This window comes from Rhincodon typus, chromosome 21, assembly GCF_021869965.1.
Source record: "Rhincodon typus isolate 14 chromosome 21, sRhiTyp1.1, whole genome shotgun sequence".
NCBI lineage: Eukaryota > Metazoa > Chordata > Chondrichthyes > Orectolobiformes > Rhincodontidae > Rhincodon > Rhincodon typus.
In genome coordinates this window covers 3,745,155-3,764,006 of record NC_063352.1, presented here as the reverse complement: position 1 = coordinate 3,764,006, position 18,852 = coordinate 3,745,155, and the positions used below count along the sequence as shown (strand labels likewise).

The 18,852-nt window shown below is 40.8% G+C and overlaps 1 protein-coding gene across 3 annotated transcripts in view; it reads left to right on the top strand.

The window, feature by feature from the left end:
* The window catches only part of nde1 (nudE neurodevelopment protein 1), a 32,942-nt gene extending 20,809 nt beyond the window's left edge, over window positions 1-12,133 (top strand). The window contains exons 7-9 of one of the 3 annotated variants that reach the window (XM_048609627.1): window positions 6,822-6,976; window positions 8,928-9,026; window positions 9,116-9,222. In XM_048609627.1, coding sequence (XP_048465584.1) covers window positions 6,822-6,976; window positions 8,928-9,012 — 240 coding nt within the window. In that variant the 3' untranslated portion in view covers window positions 9,013-9,026; window positions 9,116-9,222. The other 2 variants (XM_048609625.1, XM_048609626.1) reach the window with 2 other exon arrangements.
* The last annotated feature ends 6,719 nt before the right edge of the window (window positions 12,134-18,852 follow it).

Here is an 18,852-nt window from a genome sequence, read left to right as displayed (position 1 = left end):
ATGCTGCTTGGCCTGCTGTGTTCATCCAGCCCTGCACCTTGTTGTCTAGAATTAAATCTTTGACTTGTTGCTTTGTGTTGTCACTAGTGTGATTGAAATTTAAGTCTTTATATGCAAATTAATTGCCGTCGCCTCCACTAAAGTGCTTGGATGACAGTAAATATTCCTATTTTGAAAATGGCTCTTCATTTGACAAGACAATAATGTGCCCTGAGTTTTAGATCAGCTCTTCTAATCAATCTTTACATGTTTCCAGCAGCTCTGATCTGTTTTAATTCCAGTACCAATCTGTTTTTCCTCCTCTGGGACAGTGGCGACTTTACCTTTTAATGATTCTGTGAATTTCATTACCATTGCCCTTCCTAGTCAAATGGGAATTCAATTATACTAACTAGTTTAATGTGATATGTTTTATTAAGTACCTTTTTGTAAGTCCATATGTGCATCAAATGCCCTCTCTCCATTATTCCCTTTTTAATAAATGTCTTGTCATTAATTTGCTCATGTTAGGTATCAGGTGATAATTACATTGGTCTAATATTAATTTCCAGTTTTCCCAGCACTGAGCAGTTGACAGATTCATCTCTCTCACTCTTTTCAATTCTCCAGTCCTGAGAATTGGAAGATAGTAACTAGAGTTTCTGCTAAACCCACCTGCTTCTCTTGGGGCGTAAATTAGATATGACCCACTGGAATGGGTGACTGCTTTTCCACTTTGAATATTCTGACCTCTTAAGTCCCATTGTCGTTTTAGCCTATCAAACCTATTTACTACCTTCTCCTTTATAAAACAACAGCATCCAATATTGTGAAAACAAATGCTAAATACTCGATTGGTACCTCGGCTAAATGTATTCTTGTTCCTGAATACTGATGCACAGAAAAAAATATAGTTTATTTCTGTACAAAGTTACTAATCTGACATTATCAAAAGCCTTTTTTTAATATAATTATAATCTGACGCTATTTAGTCAATTGCAAGAATGTGTTAAGTGTGTACCTGAACTACTACCTGTCTTCTTGCCAATTTCCTGAGCACAGCCCCTCTTCCAAAGTCAATCGTCTCTCCATTTGTTCCTTGCAATCTTTTTCGTACGCACTCCAGATCTGATGATGTGATCCCTTTTAGTTTCCCTAAGTGCACTCCACACTGAAAAAAGGTGCCATGCTCCCACTTCACTAACCAATTGAAAATATACTGATTTTAAGAACGTTCTGTCTCCCTTTTGTGATGCCCACCACCTCCACCCCTGGGCCCCCATTTTATGTAGGTACTTCTATCTTTACCAATATTTGTCTTTTGTATTCACTTAGGTGTATTTGATCTCCTAATTTCAACCACACTGCTTCTGTCTTCATCCCTGAAGTAATAATTTTTCTCTAGTGATATAACCATATTTCTGTTCAATACTGCCCCGCCCTTATCTTTCCTAAAGGCAGCGTGTAGTGCGTGATGTTAAATTCTCAACTCTCCTGTGTTTGATTCACAGCTTGGTTATTGACATTCCATTATAATCCCTTGTGACAATACTTTGTGTATTGGAGCACATGCACAGCTTGCATTGTATTTTCTCCCATTTCTGAGTGCTTTAGGATTGCAGTGCAGTTTGTTTCTCCACTGTCCGTACCTCCTAATTATCTCGTGCTCCTCCTGTTGTTAAGAGGAGGTTTAAATTAATTTAAGGACACTGATCCCAGCTGTTGAGGTGTAACTATACATCTTGTCCCAGTCCCTCCTGCCTCCAAAATTTGGAACCCTTCTTTATCCTTCCTACAGGTTTTCTTCAGCCACACAATGATAGCAGCAATATTAAGTCAGGTTCTCACTAGTGCCTGATCTCTGGATTCCTTCAGTGCCTTGACTGTTCAAGGTCCAGCTCTCTAACTTTGTCAAGTTTTTGGAACTCAGACTGTGAGTCTTTGCCTTTCCTGTTTCCAAGCATATGTAGCATAATCCTCTTGGCTGCCCCAAGGACATTGGTCACATCAAACCATAACAAAAGTATATCAAAGGAAAGCCAAAAGCTTGGGTTTGCAAATGCTAGCACCTTTGTAACTTTTCTGCATGGACAGAATGGAGCAGGGTGTTAATGTGTAGACGTGGTGTTCAACTTAGATAATTTGTGTTGCTGAAAAAAAAATGCACTTCAGCAAAGCTTTTCATCCTGCAAATGATCCTGATGTGTGTTTAAAAAAAAAAATACCAATTTAAGGGAGAAACCAACATTTCTATTTTGAGTCATGTGCTGAATAATCAGTAGAGGCATTGGCATTGGCATGGATAATGCAGCACTTAAAGATGATTGACAGTCAACTGCCAGAGCTTATTTTAAATTTTTAACCAGACAGATTGACTCTGCTCAAGATATTGCTCTGAAACGTGAACCAGCGGATTTGTAGGATTAAAACAAGTGTAGTTTATGTACATTTCCTTTCTGACTGCAAAGAACTAGGACCTGTATATAAAAATACAAAACTCCCAATGTGTGCGAGTATAATGCACTGCAAGCCAAATGACTATGATAAATTGATTGTTGGAGTAGTTTGTCATGCACACAGCATTGTCCAGCAATTGTTGTCCAATTATGAAATCGCAACCACTTTTACACACTGACACAAGCCTTGCAAGCGTATGCAAGTTGCGTACGGTCAGTACCTTGCTTGTACCAACAACCTAAAGGATCTGCTGTCTGATATGCAAAGTCTGGCAGAACGGTGTATTGTCTACATACCTGCCATTGCACCAGCCCTGCAATTCATGCATCCCACTTGTGACAGGCAGAATGCCTTTTTGGCTTGATTGCAGCAATCTGTTTGTGGCATTTGCTGCTTATGTTGCTTTTGTATAATAGCTGAGAGGGAGACGGCTAACTTCAGTTTGTTCAAAGCTTTGGGAGACTACCTGAAGTAGAGTAGTCTTTGGAATCCAAAGGGACCACTTTTCAGGGCTGGTTATGGGTTTGCATGATATACATAAAGAAATGATCTTATTGGGGTTGCTGTTATCCTGCAGGATGGCTTTAATGTACCTGATTTCTACGCTAAATTTGTCTATCGACCAAATGGCTCAGGCCCTATTTGAGATTACTGATATGGCTGGTCTTACAGTTTGACATTGTAGGAATGCCAGTGTATATACTGACCAGTGAAGATAGGTTTGCAGTAAACAGAATAGTTTTGTTTCTCATCTTACACTCAACAGAAGACTTTTTTTTTTTTTTTTTTTTTTTTTTGCAAAATTTGGGAAAAAATACCATATGTGAACCAAGCACTGGTTGGCAAGGTGGACTCTGTGAAGGGCTTAGCTACAGAAAAAGCAGCAGTTAACAATGGCTGTTAACCTCCAGGCTTTACATTTGAAACCAGGCACGTTGACTGGTCAAGGCATTACCCTGGGAAAGAGAGTGGCAGTCACGATTTGTTGAGTTTAAGCAAATAGTGTGATTACATGTTCCTGGAGCTTTGCATTTGGTCTCCTTGGGCATGGGCCTGTTGAAGATTGATATAAATGTGTTTGTCCTCAGTACTGCAAACGCTTTTTTTTAAGAAGAAAGACGTTTTATTTTGTTCTCCCCATAAGACTTTTGATGTAGGCTGCTATTCATTTTAATTTTTATTGCTATTTGCTTATGAATGGGTAGTGATGTACTTATCTGTGCATATTCACTGGACTTGACTGTTTTCACTGAGATTTTTAGATGTGCTAATGTGCAGTGGCTGTCTTGATCAATTGAGTTTTAACCTGCCCCACATTAGGCTGTTTTTTAAAAAAAAAAAGTACCAAATTGAGAGAAAGGCACTGTTTAAATTCTGACCCCTTTGGAGTGATATGACTAAGAAACTGAATCACTTTTTTTTTGTGAAATGTGGAACTTGGAAAATTTCTCTCTCTCCGTATTGAACAACCTGTAGTGTTATTTGACAAGATGACTTGTCATGAGACATTAGCATATTGGATTCTGTGGCCCAGATTACGCGAGGAGTGAAGGGGCAGTTCTGTCTCATCATGATGCTGGCAGCTGGCCAAAGACTCGGCACAGCCTATTTATTTGGCAGTAACTTGTTGCTGTGGATGTCTGAACTGGCACTGCGCTGTCTGCAGGGAAACTACACCACACACGCAATAGCATGGTCCTTCAACCAATTGGATCAAAGAATCTGAATTGTTACCAAGAGTATAAATTTAGATTTAAATCATGTGCAGAAAATAAATTAAAGGGGAAAGATATGTGATAGAAACACAAAAATACTTTTAATGATATATCAACACAGGAACTTCTGAAGAAATGAGATTGCACATTCAGCCTTTTTCTGTCAGAGTTTGTTTGCCAGGAATGACTGGTCCTGTCAGTAACAAAAAAAAATCACTCGCTCTTGAAAGCAGTGACTTTTTCTCTGCTGTGTTTAGTGGGTGAGTATACAGCTTTGTGCAGTTGCATAACTTCCAATGTTGAGTCTGAAGCATGATTGGATGTACTATTCACAAGGTTGTCGCCGAGCATTTTGGAAAATCTTGATGCAATTGGGCAGAGTCAACATGGTGCGTGAAAGGAAAATTGTTTGACTGGAGTTCACGGATTAAGGAACGTGGATAAAGAGCGTCTTGTAGACGTGATTTGCTTGGCTTTCAAAAAGGCATTTTGGCAAGGTGCCACATCAAAGATAATTACACAAAATAAGAACTCATGAAATTGTTGACTTGCTTGTCGAGCTGGCTTGTTTTCATTCAGACATTTCATCGCCATGCTCGGTAATATCAGTGAGGCCTCTGATAAAACGAAGTTGTTCTACTCAGCTTGGAATTTATACTGTACGGTCTGTTATGGTGAGTAATGTCCTTTTCCGGTTTTGTTCTTTATGGGTTTGTATATGAGGTCCAGTTCTGTATGTTTGGTGATTGCATTATGGGTTGAGAGCCATGCCTCTAGGAATTCCCATGCGTGTCTATGTTTGGCTTGGGCTGCGATGGTTACGTCATCCTGGTTAAACTGATGGCCTTCATCGTCCTAGTGTACTGATATTAAGGAAAGTTTGTTGTGTCGTTTTGCTGCTAGCTAATGTTAGTGTATTCTGATGGCTAGTTTCCTTCCTGTTTGTCTGATGTAATGTTTGTGGCAGTCATTGTGACGGTATTTTGTAAACTTCTATGACCACTACGAATCGAAATCAAAACTAATTCTCCACCCATGCTTCAATCAACAAACACATAGAATTGAACCCCATATACAAACCTATACAGAACAAAACCGGAAATGACACTACTCGCCATAACAGACCGGACAGTATAAATTCCAAGCGGAGTAGAACAACATTGCTTCATTGAAGGCCTCGCTGATGATGTTATCTAGCATGGTGAAGAAACGTCGGAACAAGGGCGAGCAAGTCAAAACCTCACCCACAACCCGAGCTACATGTCTTTGCTAAAGCCTTCAAAGAACTCATGAAGTGGAGTAGGGAAAGGATATTATCATGGATAAGAGATTGGTTGACTGGAACGCAGGGAAAATAGGTAATTTTCAGATTGGTAAGCTGTAACCAATGAGATATCTCTATTTGTGTTGGGGCCTCAGCTATTCACAATCTATATAAATGACTCAGATGAAGGAACCAGATTTATAGTTGCTAAATTTGACACACAAATAGAAAAGTGAAGAAGACGTAGGTTACAAAGGGATTAGATGAAGTGAATGGGCAACAGTTGGCAGCTGCAGTACAACCTAGAAAAATATGAATGTGGCAGAAAGAATGGAGAAGCTGTAGTTCTTCAAATGGAGAGATTGTAAAACTGAGGCAGTGGTGTACTGGTAGTGTTGCTGGATTAGTAAACCAGAACCCCAGGCTGTTGTTCTGGGGTCTATGTTCAAATCCCACCAATGGTAGATGGTGAAATTTTGAATTCAATAAAAAACTATAGTTTATCTCTGATTATTTTTATCTAGTTCCCTAATGCCCTTTAGGGAGGGAATTGTGCCATTCTTACCTGTTCTATGTGACTCCAGATCCATAATAATGTGGTTGACTCTTAACTGCCCTCTGGCCAATTATGGATTTACAATAAATGTTGGTCTATCTAGCGGCACCCACATTCCATGAATGAATTAAGGGAAAAACTAGGTGTCATTATACGCGAATCACAAAGTTAGTATGTAGGTGCAGCAAGCCCTCGGGAAGGAAGCTGGAATGTTATAGTTTATTACAAGGGAATTGGAATATGAAAATCAGGATGTTTGCAACAATTGAAAGGACATGACATTAGTTCAGAAGGTCCACTTGTTCTGTGAAAAGGTTGGAGAGGTTAGACCGGTGTCCACTGGAGTTTTGAGAAATAAGATGTTCTTTTTGAAAAACACATGATCCTGAAGGGAATTGACAGAGTGGATAGTGAGGGGTGTTTCCCCTTAAGTGAGAGACTAGAACAGTTTTTTAAAAAAAAAAAAAAAAATCTGTTTCCCACTTCAGATGAAGTTGAGAATTTTTTTCTCCAGGATTGTTTGGTCTGGGAGACATTGTCTCCAGGCAGTGGAGGTTGGGGGTCATTGAATAATTTTAAGTGGGAGTCAGATTCTTAATTGACAAGACAGTCAGAGTTGAGTGGTGGGCAGGAGTGGTATTAAATTAGCCATGAATTTGTGAAATGGTAGAGCAGACTTGAGAGGAAGAATGACCTCCTTCTAATTAATGTTTGTACAATTAACATGAGTGCTGTTAGCTACAATTGTTGCAAACTGATTTCAAGCCAATGCTTGATTTGTAAGATTGTGTTTGTAGTGCTGAACCATTGAGGTAAACATTAATAAATTTTGCAATTTGTATTTTTACAGGCTCTGGAGTCCAAACTTGCATCCTGTAGGAATTTTGTTTGGGATCAATCTCCAAATCGTGCAACTTTGTCGTCCACTCAGAATGGAAACTGTGCAATAAAAGACAACAATGATAACAGGGTATCCAATGCCAATTTACCCCAATATGACAAAGGGTTAGTAAAATGATTTAACAGACTTGAAGTATTTTGAAATGCAACTACTATAACTGAACTGCACTTGTATCCTGCTAAAGTAATTGGCTAAATAGCTGACTCTATTGTTCTGTAGCTTGATCAAATCAGTACTCCAGCCCGTGCTTATAAAGGCATTTAGAAGATGCCCAATTCATCAAGACAAAACCAATTTGCATTAAATACAGTCTCTTTGGAGGTATAAAGAAAAAATGAATGTCGAACAAGGAGTATGCCAAAGATTGGTCAGGTCTAAGTTTCGCATCATGTTTTGAAATAAACCCAGAGCTTGGATCCTAGATACCTCTTAATAGTATGCGTTCAGGATTCAGTCATCAAGATTAGAAGAGTACAAGAGGAATTAGCAATGAGAAGGTGTGTGGAGGGATAAGGATATATTTTTAAGACATGAAGACCTAGAGTCGGTATGCATCTAAGGGAAGGTAATGGCTGAGTAGGGCCTGGCAAAGTATAGGAATTTTCAGTAGAGCTCTGAATAACCTGCAGGTTATTTAGAATGGCGTAAGGGAAGTGGACTGGCTCAGCATAATTAACTGATACATTGATGAGCTTTTAATGGCTGACCCATTGAAATGGGAGTAGAAGCAAAATATATTATGGAGGTGGAACTGGTTAGGCAACCTTTGCACGAGAGAGAGAGAAAACAAATGGTCAGGAAATCTTGAATTTGAATAGGATGGTTTTTTGGATATTACTCGCTCCTGCAGGAAGTAGCATCTGGGCAATGTTGAAACTGAAGTCGATTTAAGTGGCAAATAATACACATAGTATCACTGAATCACCCATCATTGACATCCTATGGGTTGCCATTGCCCTGATACTTAACTGAGTTATGAGAAACAGGTCAGTGAGTAGGAATCCTGCAATCACTTTCTGACTTCCCAAAGGTTGTCCATGATCTACAAGGCCCCACTTGGTAGGGAGGGGTGGGAGTTGGTGGGGTTTGATGGAATATTCTCCACTTGCCTGATTAGGTGCATCTCCAACACCGCCTAGGACAAAGCAGCCCACCCTATCTAGTACCTTGGACACTTAATCCTTTCATCTGCTGCACAATATCTGCACTGTGTACTATCTGCAAGATGTGCTGCACCAATTTGCTAAGTCTCCCTCAAGAGTGCTGTTCAAATCCCTGATCCTCTCCTGGAAGGACAAGGGCAGCCGATACATGGGAGCACCACCCCCTGCCTGTTCCCCTCTGAGCCACTCACTATTCTGACTTGGAAATGTATCACCAGTGTTGCCGGGTCAAAATCCTGGAACTCCCTTCCTAATAGTGTTGTGGGTGTTCATGCAGTACGTGGGCTGCAGGGGTTCAAGAAGGCAGCTCACCACCAGTACCTCCACAGCATGTTTGGAAGGTCAATAAGTGCCTGTCTAGCCGATGATGCTTCTCAACTATTAATGAAATTAAGAGAACAATTGGTTTGGGAACTATTTGCAAATGGGGTGATGACTTGACCTGGCAGGCTGGTGGTGATGTGTAGGGTCTGAAGTTCCTGAGAGTCTGAGCATGGCGATGGATATTGCTGGGAACAAAAACGGAAGTTACTGGAAAATCTCAGCAGGTCTAGCAGCATCTGTGGAGAGAAAGTGGAGTTAATGTTTCGGGTCCAGTGAACCTTCCTTCTGAGAAAGGGTCACTGGACCCGAAACGTTAACTCCGCTTTCTCTGCACAGATGCTGCCAGACCTGCTGAGCTTTTCTAGCAATTTGTGTTTTTTTTTGGTTTACAACATCCGCAGTTCTCTCAGTTCGTCTCTTGTGTTCAAGTCACTAATGCAGCATAGGAATTATTAGGCTGAAAAAGGTCAAGATCCGTCCAGCTTTACCACCACCTGTCCTGGTGGTTGCATGGCGAACAAGATTGGAGTTGTTGACTAATTATGGCGATTAATCTCTCAATTAACAGATCCCAACATAAGGCGAGGAAATCTTCTCTGGCGGACAGTTTTGGGAACTGTAGGTCCAAGGTCGTCTGTTCCCCTCAAGCATAAAATACGGGCAAGCGGTATATGTCCTGTCTCAAATAACACTCTCTCTCTCTCTCTCTCTCTCTCTCTATTCCAAAAATTTTTTTGATTTTCATTGTATTTCCAGGTTAGCCAAAAGGCTGGAGTTTGGGACACTTGCGTCGAAGGTCTATTCGCAAGCAACTGCATCACCTCAGGGTGTAGTCAAAATCTTGCTTTGAACCATGGTAATTTTTAAAAAAAAAAAAAATGTTTTTAAATGAATTTTTTTTTTCCAAACCAAGCTCTAACATTCAGTAGACATGTTAGTGAAATGAAAAGTTTGATTTTTTTAAATGTATTTTTTTTTGCTAGTGCAAGGTGAAGATTAGTTTTTCTAATGAAAGCTAAAAGTAGATTTTTCTTTCATATTGAAGGTGCTTGGCCCAAATTTTAAACTATATTTAGAAGCACCATTCCACTAGAGAAGTGGGATGGAGAGCTCATTAAGTGGAGGGACTTATAGTTGGATCTTTGGAAATTGGCAATTAACAATGGAGTTTTGGTCTCAGTTTTGCACACTTAGAGTTTTGAGCTACATTTCAGTGATTACAATTTTAGCAGAGTCACAGGGAAACTGGCTCATTGTGGAAAATAGCCATTTTAAGAAATTGATTTCTTGAAAATTGAACTTTGTCCAATTAGAGCTCACTTACTTGGCTTTTCAGTAATTGGTAGCTTGAAGTTTGGCCTCTTGGTGTGTTTTTTTTTAAATTTTGATTTGAAATTAAGTTTGGTATATTTAATCCACCATTGTAACCACTGGGACATTGAAAGATGGTGGGATAAAGTACAGGTAGCTCCATATCAATTTGTAGCTACTGAAAGTTCTGTCACGTTTTATTGTTTAATTTATGTCAGCCTTGAATTGGTAACCTTGATGGTGTGTAGCACTTAACCAATTTACTTTTCCCAAACATTGTACAACTTGTGTATCAAGAACGTTTGGATACAATAATGCACCTGTTCTGTATCATTTTGGGGCCCTTTTTTGGCCAAGGTTAAAATTACATTTATTAATTTGTGAAGTTGCATATTTCACACATGCAACTTTTTTATTTCTGTATATGTAGTATAGTCCACATGCCTTTTCTATAACAATTTGAATTATTTTCTGCATGCCTTTGGAAGCATAAATCAATACTTCTGTTTTCACCTTTGTAAATATTTGCTCTGTTATGTGTTCATCCATCTTGTTAGATCTTAAAGTCCACATTTGTTCCATTTGCTTTTAAATGCCGATCTGTTTCCGAAATTATTCCTGTCCTTAATTCTGCTTTATGTAAAAACTGCTGTGTACTCGAGTGTGTAGAAATGTTACAACATTTAAATGCAATCCTTTTACCATATAAGCTGAACAAGAGTACTTTTGTTTCACAAAAAACCCTTTGCAATAGAAAGATATTGAAGTGATTGCCACGTTACTACGTCTAGCTCACAATTGAAATACCATGATGACCATTGTAAGGACACTTTCATGAGTGAAGTATAACTTAACTCTGCTCTGATACTACCAGTATAGTGTTCTGTTTCTGTATATGTTACTGCTTATATCTGGAGATATTGGTTCAAAAATTGACAAAGTAGAATTTACTGAAGAATTTTCATGTGGTTGCCAAGAGAAACTCATCTTGTTTTATGTTTTTTTTTAAATAGAGTGCACAAGAAAGTACAGCAGGTCAGTTGACTTCAGTCAGTTGGAGTGGGTGAGGTTTAGAGCTGGTAAGAGCAGTTTGAGTATCCATTTAATCTGTCACACAGGATAGTTATGAAGTTCTTTAGAATTGGTATATTTGAGCTGAGAATGACTTTGTAGAAGTGTTAAGTAGATAAAGAAAAAATGACTGAATAGTGCCTTAATGATTGTTAGTGCCTTTTAATTATGGCAGAGCTTATTTGGATTCTGTGGTCAATCTATGCCTGATTACTGAAAAACTGGTTAATCTACGGACTTAATTCCGAGGAAGAGTAATCTAACTAGCTGCTGATGGACATGAATTTGTCTGTTTTATTCTCTAGGTAGTGAAAGAGCCACTTCACTGTTTAATTTTAGCACCAGTGAACAAATAGCTGATGCACATTATTTCTCAGCTCAAATCAAGGATGTGACCCTGGGGAGGTCTGTCTACATCTATTACTGGGATAAAGCCACTGCCTCACAGAAAGAGGGTGATATTTTCTGGTCAGAAAAGTTAATTAACCAAAGCAAAAGGGTGCATTTAGGATCACCATGAACTTTATTATAATCCTGAACTGCATAAAAATTAGGGGAAATCCACCAGGAGGTTCTGTTCCCTGAACTGTGCTGTTTGTATATTTGCCCAATACAAGCTGGTTTGATAAGGACCACCCAGTCTTAGAAAGGCCCAGACACTGTCTCTCGTAGGGACTTTGAGATTGGACTGTGCTTCCTTTTGAGCAAGTGATTAGATTTTTGGTACCTTTGTGAATTTTATTTTGACTCCATGCAGAATGTACTAATATTTTGTCTCCGTTGTAGATTCTGTTGTTTTGTTTTACACTTTAGTAATCGATCTCCATGTTGGAGAATGGAGCATTTCCAGTTCTTATTTTCTGCCTGGTGCCTATGTTTTGACTCCTCCGCACTGCTGCATGGTGCCTTAATCCCAGCATCCTGTGACGTTTCCATTTTCCAGGCCAGATCTTGTGATTGTTTTGACTTATTTGACATAAATAAAAATTAAATCATCACAAGGTGACATGTTGCAGGCTAGTTATAATGGTGGTTTAGAGGCAAAGGATTTTTGTTTTTGCAATACACAATGGTGTAGACATGCTCTGGATTTGACTTGGCAACAGGAAGCAAAAGTGAATATGGTTGCTAGGAGGTAAAGAAGGGGATGTACGAATGTTTTCACGCCTTTTAATGGCAGTCTGTGATTTACCCATCTTAATCCTGTCTGGGGTGCCACATTTCATTACATTGTGAAGTTGTGGGTAGGAATTAACTTACTGTATACTATTCCAGATTTGGGTCAATGTTTGCTTCTATAAAATGTTGCCATATCCAGGATTATAATCTGTCTGTAATCTGATTGTGCGTTTCTCAACTGAGTCAACTGAAATAAAATGATCATTTACCATTTGTGATGTTTTTTGTATCATTCTAGTTTTAACAAAATATATATTTGGGTTTCTTCTGCAACAATTTATAACTATGATCTAATGTTCACATCTCAGTGCCACTTGGACATTTCATCTCTCTTGTTCACGTGGGTGAAGATACTAAACCTAAAAGATTAGAACGTTTCAGATTCAATTTCTGGTCTCATCCAAACTCTAGCCTTTGACTTATTGGCCTTGTGCTGGGGGCTGTTACAAATCTGAGTTCCACGTCCTTAGTCTAAATTCACCAAGGCTCCAAAAGCAGCACCTTCCAAACACACAACCACTTCCATCCAGAAGGATGAGGGCAGCAGATACATGGGACCCCCAGCCCCTGCAAGTCCCCCTCCAAGTCACTCACCATCCTGACTTGGAAATATATTGCCATTTGACTCACTTGCTGGGTCAAAATCCTGGGACTGTGTTCCTAATGGCATTGAGAGCCATGGACTGCAGCAGTTCAAGAAGGCAGCTCATCACTGAGGGCATTTAGAGACGTCATAGAATCCCTACAGTGTGGAAACTGACCATTCGCCCCAACAAGTCCACACTGCCCCTCCAAGCAACATCCCACCCAGACCTATCACCATACCTTTTCCATGTAAACCTACATTTTTCCATGTCTAATCCACCTAATTTACACATCCCTGGACACTACAGGCAATGTGGCATGGACACTACAGGCCAATCCACCTAACCTCCACATCTTTGGACTGTGGGAGGAAACCAGAGCACCTGGCAGAAACCCGCTCAGACGGGGAGAATGTGCAAACTGCACACAGTCGCCCGAGGCTGGAACTGAACCTGGGTCCTTGGTGCTGTGAAGCAGCAGTGCTAATCACTGAGCCACCGTGCCACATAAAATAAATGCTGGCCCAGCCAGTAAACACCCACATCCTGTAGGTGAATAAAAGTCCTATTCTAGAAGTTTAATGGTGGTTGGATAGAATCAGGCTATATTGTAATTTTTCTCATCACCTAAATTACCTTCATTGGATTTCAATCCAAAGAATGGCCATGTTGGAGTCACATCACTCAATAATCGATGATTTTAGAATATTGGGAAGAAATGCATATCCAACCGGAGGGTTATTACCATCTTTGCAAGATGCAAATAAAAACATTTTCTTTAGGTCAATAGGAAATACCAGGAGTAGACAACAGACTGCATAATTCAAAGAGATAGCAAGAACTGCAGCTGCTGGATTCAGAGATAACAAAGTAAGGAGCTGGAGGGCCAGGCAGCATCAGAGAAGCAGGAAAGTTGATTGTTTCTTCAAGAAAGGTCCCGACCCGAAACATCAACTTTCCTGTTCCTCTAATGCTGCCTGGCCAGCTGTGTTCCTCCTGCTCCATACTTTATGTCTGCATCATTCAAAGATTTTGTTTTAAAGTCTTTTTTTAAATCTAGCATTGTGCTTTGCTTTGAATTGATTTTTTTTCAGTGAGCTGGCACTTAATGTAGACGTATGCTCTCAGACTGAACTGTAAACACTGAGATCATTCTGAGCCTCAAAGGACAGAGTTGAAGCAGGACAAATGGTGTTTCGCTGTGCCGGATTTGTGCGTCTTGGACTAATTGAGTTGTGTGGCTCAGGATGGAGTGAAGCTCTTGTGTAAGTGGACACTTCATGGAGCGCCTTTTGTACTGAACCCGATCCATTATCAGCCAGTGCACTATAATCCACAGGACTCCTTTTGCTTCATTTGCCAATTTAGTGGCTGAATGCTGTTGTAAGTTCTACATCTATTACCTGCTCCAGAAGTCAATTTGTGTCAAGGAATTTAATTCCTTGGCGGCTCTTCTAAACCTTAGACATTTTGTATCGTTTCATGAGATGTGGGTGACACTATTGATTGCTTGTTCCTGATTGCCCCTGAAATGAGTGACTTCCTTGGCCATCTCAAAGAGGGCAGTTAAAAGTCAACCCCATTGGTCTGGAGTTGCATGCAGGCTACACTGGGTAAAGATGGCATTTATGCTCTAAGGGCATCAGTGAACCAGATGGCATTTTGTATGGTCAATTCTGGACTTTACTAATGGAAGTAGTGAAAAAATTTCAAATAGTAGGATTTGAACTCTCACCTGTGTCTTGTCCTCTAGTTTACTAGTTCAGTGACCTTTCCCACTCTCACAGTCTTTATTCATTCTGAATGCTTAAAACTGTCTACTTGTAATTTGTAGTAGTCCTCCTTTTGACTGACTACACTACACTCCATTCCCCCTTCACCACCTACCCCCACCCAAACCATGCCACCACACCACCAACTTGCCATCCTCAAATATCAAAAGCATTTTTGATTTCAAAGTGCAGATCCAAGACTTGGATTTGGAAGTGATTTTGAGATGTGTCTAGGAACTGGATCCTGGAGCACATCCATAATTCAGCTCTGAGGGTTGGGGTGGGTGGGGGTTGTGGTAGAAGAAACGCCCAAACTTTTCCTCCCTTTTGATCAATTATCCCAGCTTGCCACCCTTTTAATCATCTGTATAATCTATCATGATAGATTAGTAAAGAGCTTTTGTAAAGCCCATAGGCACAATGTCATGCTTTTTTTGTTCTTAAAACTTTGTACAGTGATTGTCTCTGCCTTTTTTCAAAAAAAAAAATCTGGTTACCAAACTCAACCCTTCAGCCCCTCCATGATCTTTCAAAGAGATACAAAATCTCTGGCGCCTCAGTTTCCTCCATCACTACTTCAGGATTCTGTGATGTATTCTCTCAGGCCCTGGGAGGCTACAATTCTCCTCTCACTGATATATTTATCCAATGTTGTTAATTCTGTTGAGCTTTGATTTTATTTTGATTTCTCCTTGTTTCCTAACCCTTATTTTCTCTAACTTTATCTTGTGTTCTAGTCTATATCAATCATCTTCAAATCTTTTAGCCAGGAAAGCTAATTTATGGTCATTATTTTTCTCTTATAGCAGCCTAACTGAATTTTTAAATCTTTAATACTCATCAGTTTGAGAATTTGTTGAGATCTGTTGGAATATTTGTTTGAGCGAGCTTTAGCCTTGGATTGAGTTCAATTTTTTTTAAACAGGAATAGACATCAGAGCCCTTAAACCTGCTCTGCCATTCAATAAGATCATATTTTTTGTCATTTTATATAAATGATTTGGATGTCAATATAGGAGGTATGACTAGTAAGTTTGCAGATGACACCAAAACTGGTGTAGTGGATAGCAAAGAAAGTTTTATCTCTGAGTACAATGGGACCTTGATCAGATGGGCCAAGGATTGCCAGGTGGAGTTTAATTTAGATAAATGCATTTTGCGAGGGCAAGTTCGGACAGGACTTATACACTTAATGATAAGGTCCTGGGGAGGTGTTGCTGAACAAAGAGACCTTGGAGTGCAGGCTCACAGCTCCTTGAAAGTGGAGTTGCAGGTAGATAGGATAGTGAAGAAAGTCAGAGATAGCAAGAGCTGCAGATGCTGGAGTCCAAGATAACGCAGTGTGGAGCTGGAGGAACACAGCAGGCCAGGCAGCATCAGAGGAGCAGGAATGTTGACATTTCGGGTCAGGACCCTTCTTCAGAAATGGGAGATGTGAAATGTGTTATCGTGATGGTGTTAGGTATGCTTGCCTTTATTAGTCAGTGCATTGATTATAGGAGTTGGGAGGTCATGTTGCGGCTGTACAGGACATTGGTTAGGCCACTTTTGGAATACTACATGCGGTTCTGGTCTCCCTGCTATAGGATGGATGTTGTGAAACTTGAAAGGGTTTAGAAAAGATTTACAAGGATGTTGCCAGGGTTGGAGCCTTTGAGCTTATAGGGAGAGGCTGAATAGGCTCGGGCTATTTTCCCTGGAGTGTCTAAGGCTGAGGGATGACCTTTTATAGAGGTTTATAAAATCATGAGGAGCGTGAATAGGGTGAAAAGCCAAGGTCTCTTTCTGAGGGTGGGGGAGTCCAAAACTAGAGGATATTAAGTTTAAAATGAGAGGGGGAAAGATTTAAAAAAGACCTGAGGAGTAACTTTTTCACGCAGAGGGTGGTGCGTGTATGGAATGAGCTACCAGAGGAAGTGGTGGAGGCTGGTACAATTATAACATTTAAAAGGCACCTGGATGTGTACGTGAATAGGAAGGATTTAGTGTGATATGGGCCAAATGTTGGCAAATAGGACAAGATTAATTTAAGATATCTGCTAGGCATGGTCAAGTTGAACTGAAGGGTCTGTTTCCATGCCGTACATCTCTATGACTCTATGGTTGCTGAGCTGTTTCTGACCTCCCTGTACTTTCCTATTTGCCCCCATAAAACCTGAGTTGCTTGTAGATTAAAAATCTTGTGCGACTCCCCCTTTGAATGAATTCAAATGACCTGGTTTCCACTGCTTTCAGGAGTAGCGATCCAATGCTTCCAATAAAATTTTCCTCATCTTTATCTTCAATGAGAAGCTCTTTCTTTTTGAAACTGGGTCCTCCAGGTCTGGATTTACCCCCCCTAGCCATTCTCTCACCATTGCATTACCCCCTCTAAAGTTTTTGAGAAGATTTGTAGCTCGTGTTGTGGATGAAGTTGTAGACTTGCTCGTTGAGTCGGTGTGTTTGGTTGCAAACGTTTCGTCACCCTGCTAGGTAACATTGTCAGTGCGCTTCTGGTGAAGCGTTGGTGTTCTGTCCTGCTTGTTATCTGTATGTCTCGATTTTGCTGGGCTGGTTGGCATCACTTCCGGTTCTGTTTTTCAGTGGTTTGTAATACCAACCACTCCAGCAAATTGAGGCATATATATAACAAGTGGGCCAGAACACCGATGCTTCACCGGAGGCGCACTGACTATGTTACCTAGCAGGGTGATGAAATGTCTGCAACCAAACACACCCAGCTCAGCGAGCAAATCTAAAACCTCATTTCCCGCCCCCCCCATCTCATTCTTTCCCTGACCCCCAGTCTTCCTGGTTCCTACCCTCTGTTTGAGCTTCACATGAGCAGAGACCAGAAGACTTAGGGGCTGGGAGATCATTGACTGTGTGGTGACTGACCAAATCCTATACTAGTGGAATATTGGGATATTAAACCCATTTTACTGCTGGTTGTGTTTGAGTGATCAATGAGCTGCTACGTTACTGGTTGGTATGGAGGGAAATCTGAGCTTGGTCAGTTTTACCAGTAGCCATCATCACAATTCTGGAGTTATGATCAGTTACAGAGATCATTTGTTAGTTCGGGATTATACTCTGCTATCCGCTGTTACACTTGAAATTTAATGACTAATGCCTTGTCTTTTTACACGTGCTCCTCCACTACACCTGAGTGTAACTGGCTTTAAGAGTGGCTGTTGTGTCAGTGATGTAAGCAGCAACAGCACGCTGTGTTTGGATAGGATGTCTTACCGTGTTTACAAGGGGAGTCGCATTGCCCAGGAAGTGTTATCAAGCAAGGTCGACATGGAGTGACATAAGATGTTACTGATCAAAGGTAGCTTTAAAGAGAGGGAGATGGAAAAGTTTCAGGAGGAAATTTCAGACAGGTGTGCACTTGTGATGCCAAGGCCTGCAAGCCTACAGCCAGCTGCTGCAAAATTAGGGTTAGAATAGTTTGGAGGGTTTTTATTTAATGGCCAGTGCAGACTTGATGGGCTGAAGGGCGTGTCAACCTCTCTGACTATGATCCCCTGTCCTGGCAGTTGAAGCTGTGGAATAATTAAAACCAGGTGCATGCAAGAGGCCAGAAGTGGGAGGTCACTGGAATCGTGGTGGATTGGAGAGTAGAGCAGACCTTGGAAGTGGGTAGAGGTGAGTCACAGACATATGGACACACAGATCAAAATGTTAATTTAGGATACAGGTGGTTCCAAGGTGCCAGTTGGTGGACATGTGAAATTTGGAGCCGTTAGCTCAGGCAGGAGTTTAAGGCATTGGCTGATTGTTTAAATTTAAACACCAATGTGCAGGCTTGCAGGAAAAAGGCAGGTGATTCCCATTTGTTAAAGTGCTTAGCAAGCCAGTTCAGATGTGCTAGGCTGCATGGCCTCCCTGTACGCCACTGTAATTTTGGAACTCTGCCTCTGTGATACAGGGAGATTTGGGTGAATTGAAGTTCATGGAGGATGGCAAACAGGGTATTGGTCAGAAGGAGTGCCCTCTTCTGCAAGCTGACTGATGCTTTCCGTAAAGAAGATTGGCAACTCCGAAATGCTGCTTATGCCCTGAAACATCAGCTTGATCCCTGCATTGTTATTGGCCAAGTATCGGTTTTGTCAAGTTTCATGGAGGGTTTCTCACGGCAAGATCTCTCGCCTTGCCTAATCAAACTCGCCTCATTAACTACCCACCGTGCCCCCTCACCTGATTCAAGCCCTATCCAACAACTGTGTTTGTGAACATCGACCAAAAGGCCAGCATCCCTTGTGCTTGCCTCATCTTTCAAAGGTCCCTATGCACCCGGATGAGTGTTGGTATCCAGCGCTGCCCCCCACTGGCAATGTGCTTGCATGTAGCTGTGAAGCTGCACTATCCATAGCACAGAGCTGGCATTACTGACACTCTCTTACCCTAGTCACTGTTTAACCACCAGGCCCCAGGTCTACGTGTCCATAGCTGCATCCTGTCTTAACGCTGAATTAAAATAAAATACCACCAAGGCTGAAAATCTGAAATTAAAACAGAAATTGCTGGAGAAACTCAGTGGCCCGAGAAGCCTCTGTGGAGAGAGAAACAGAATTAATGTTTTGAGTCTGAT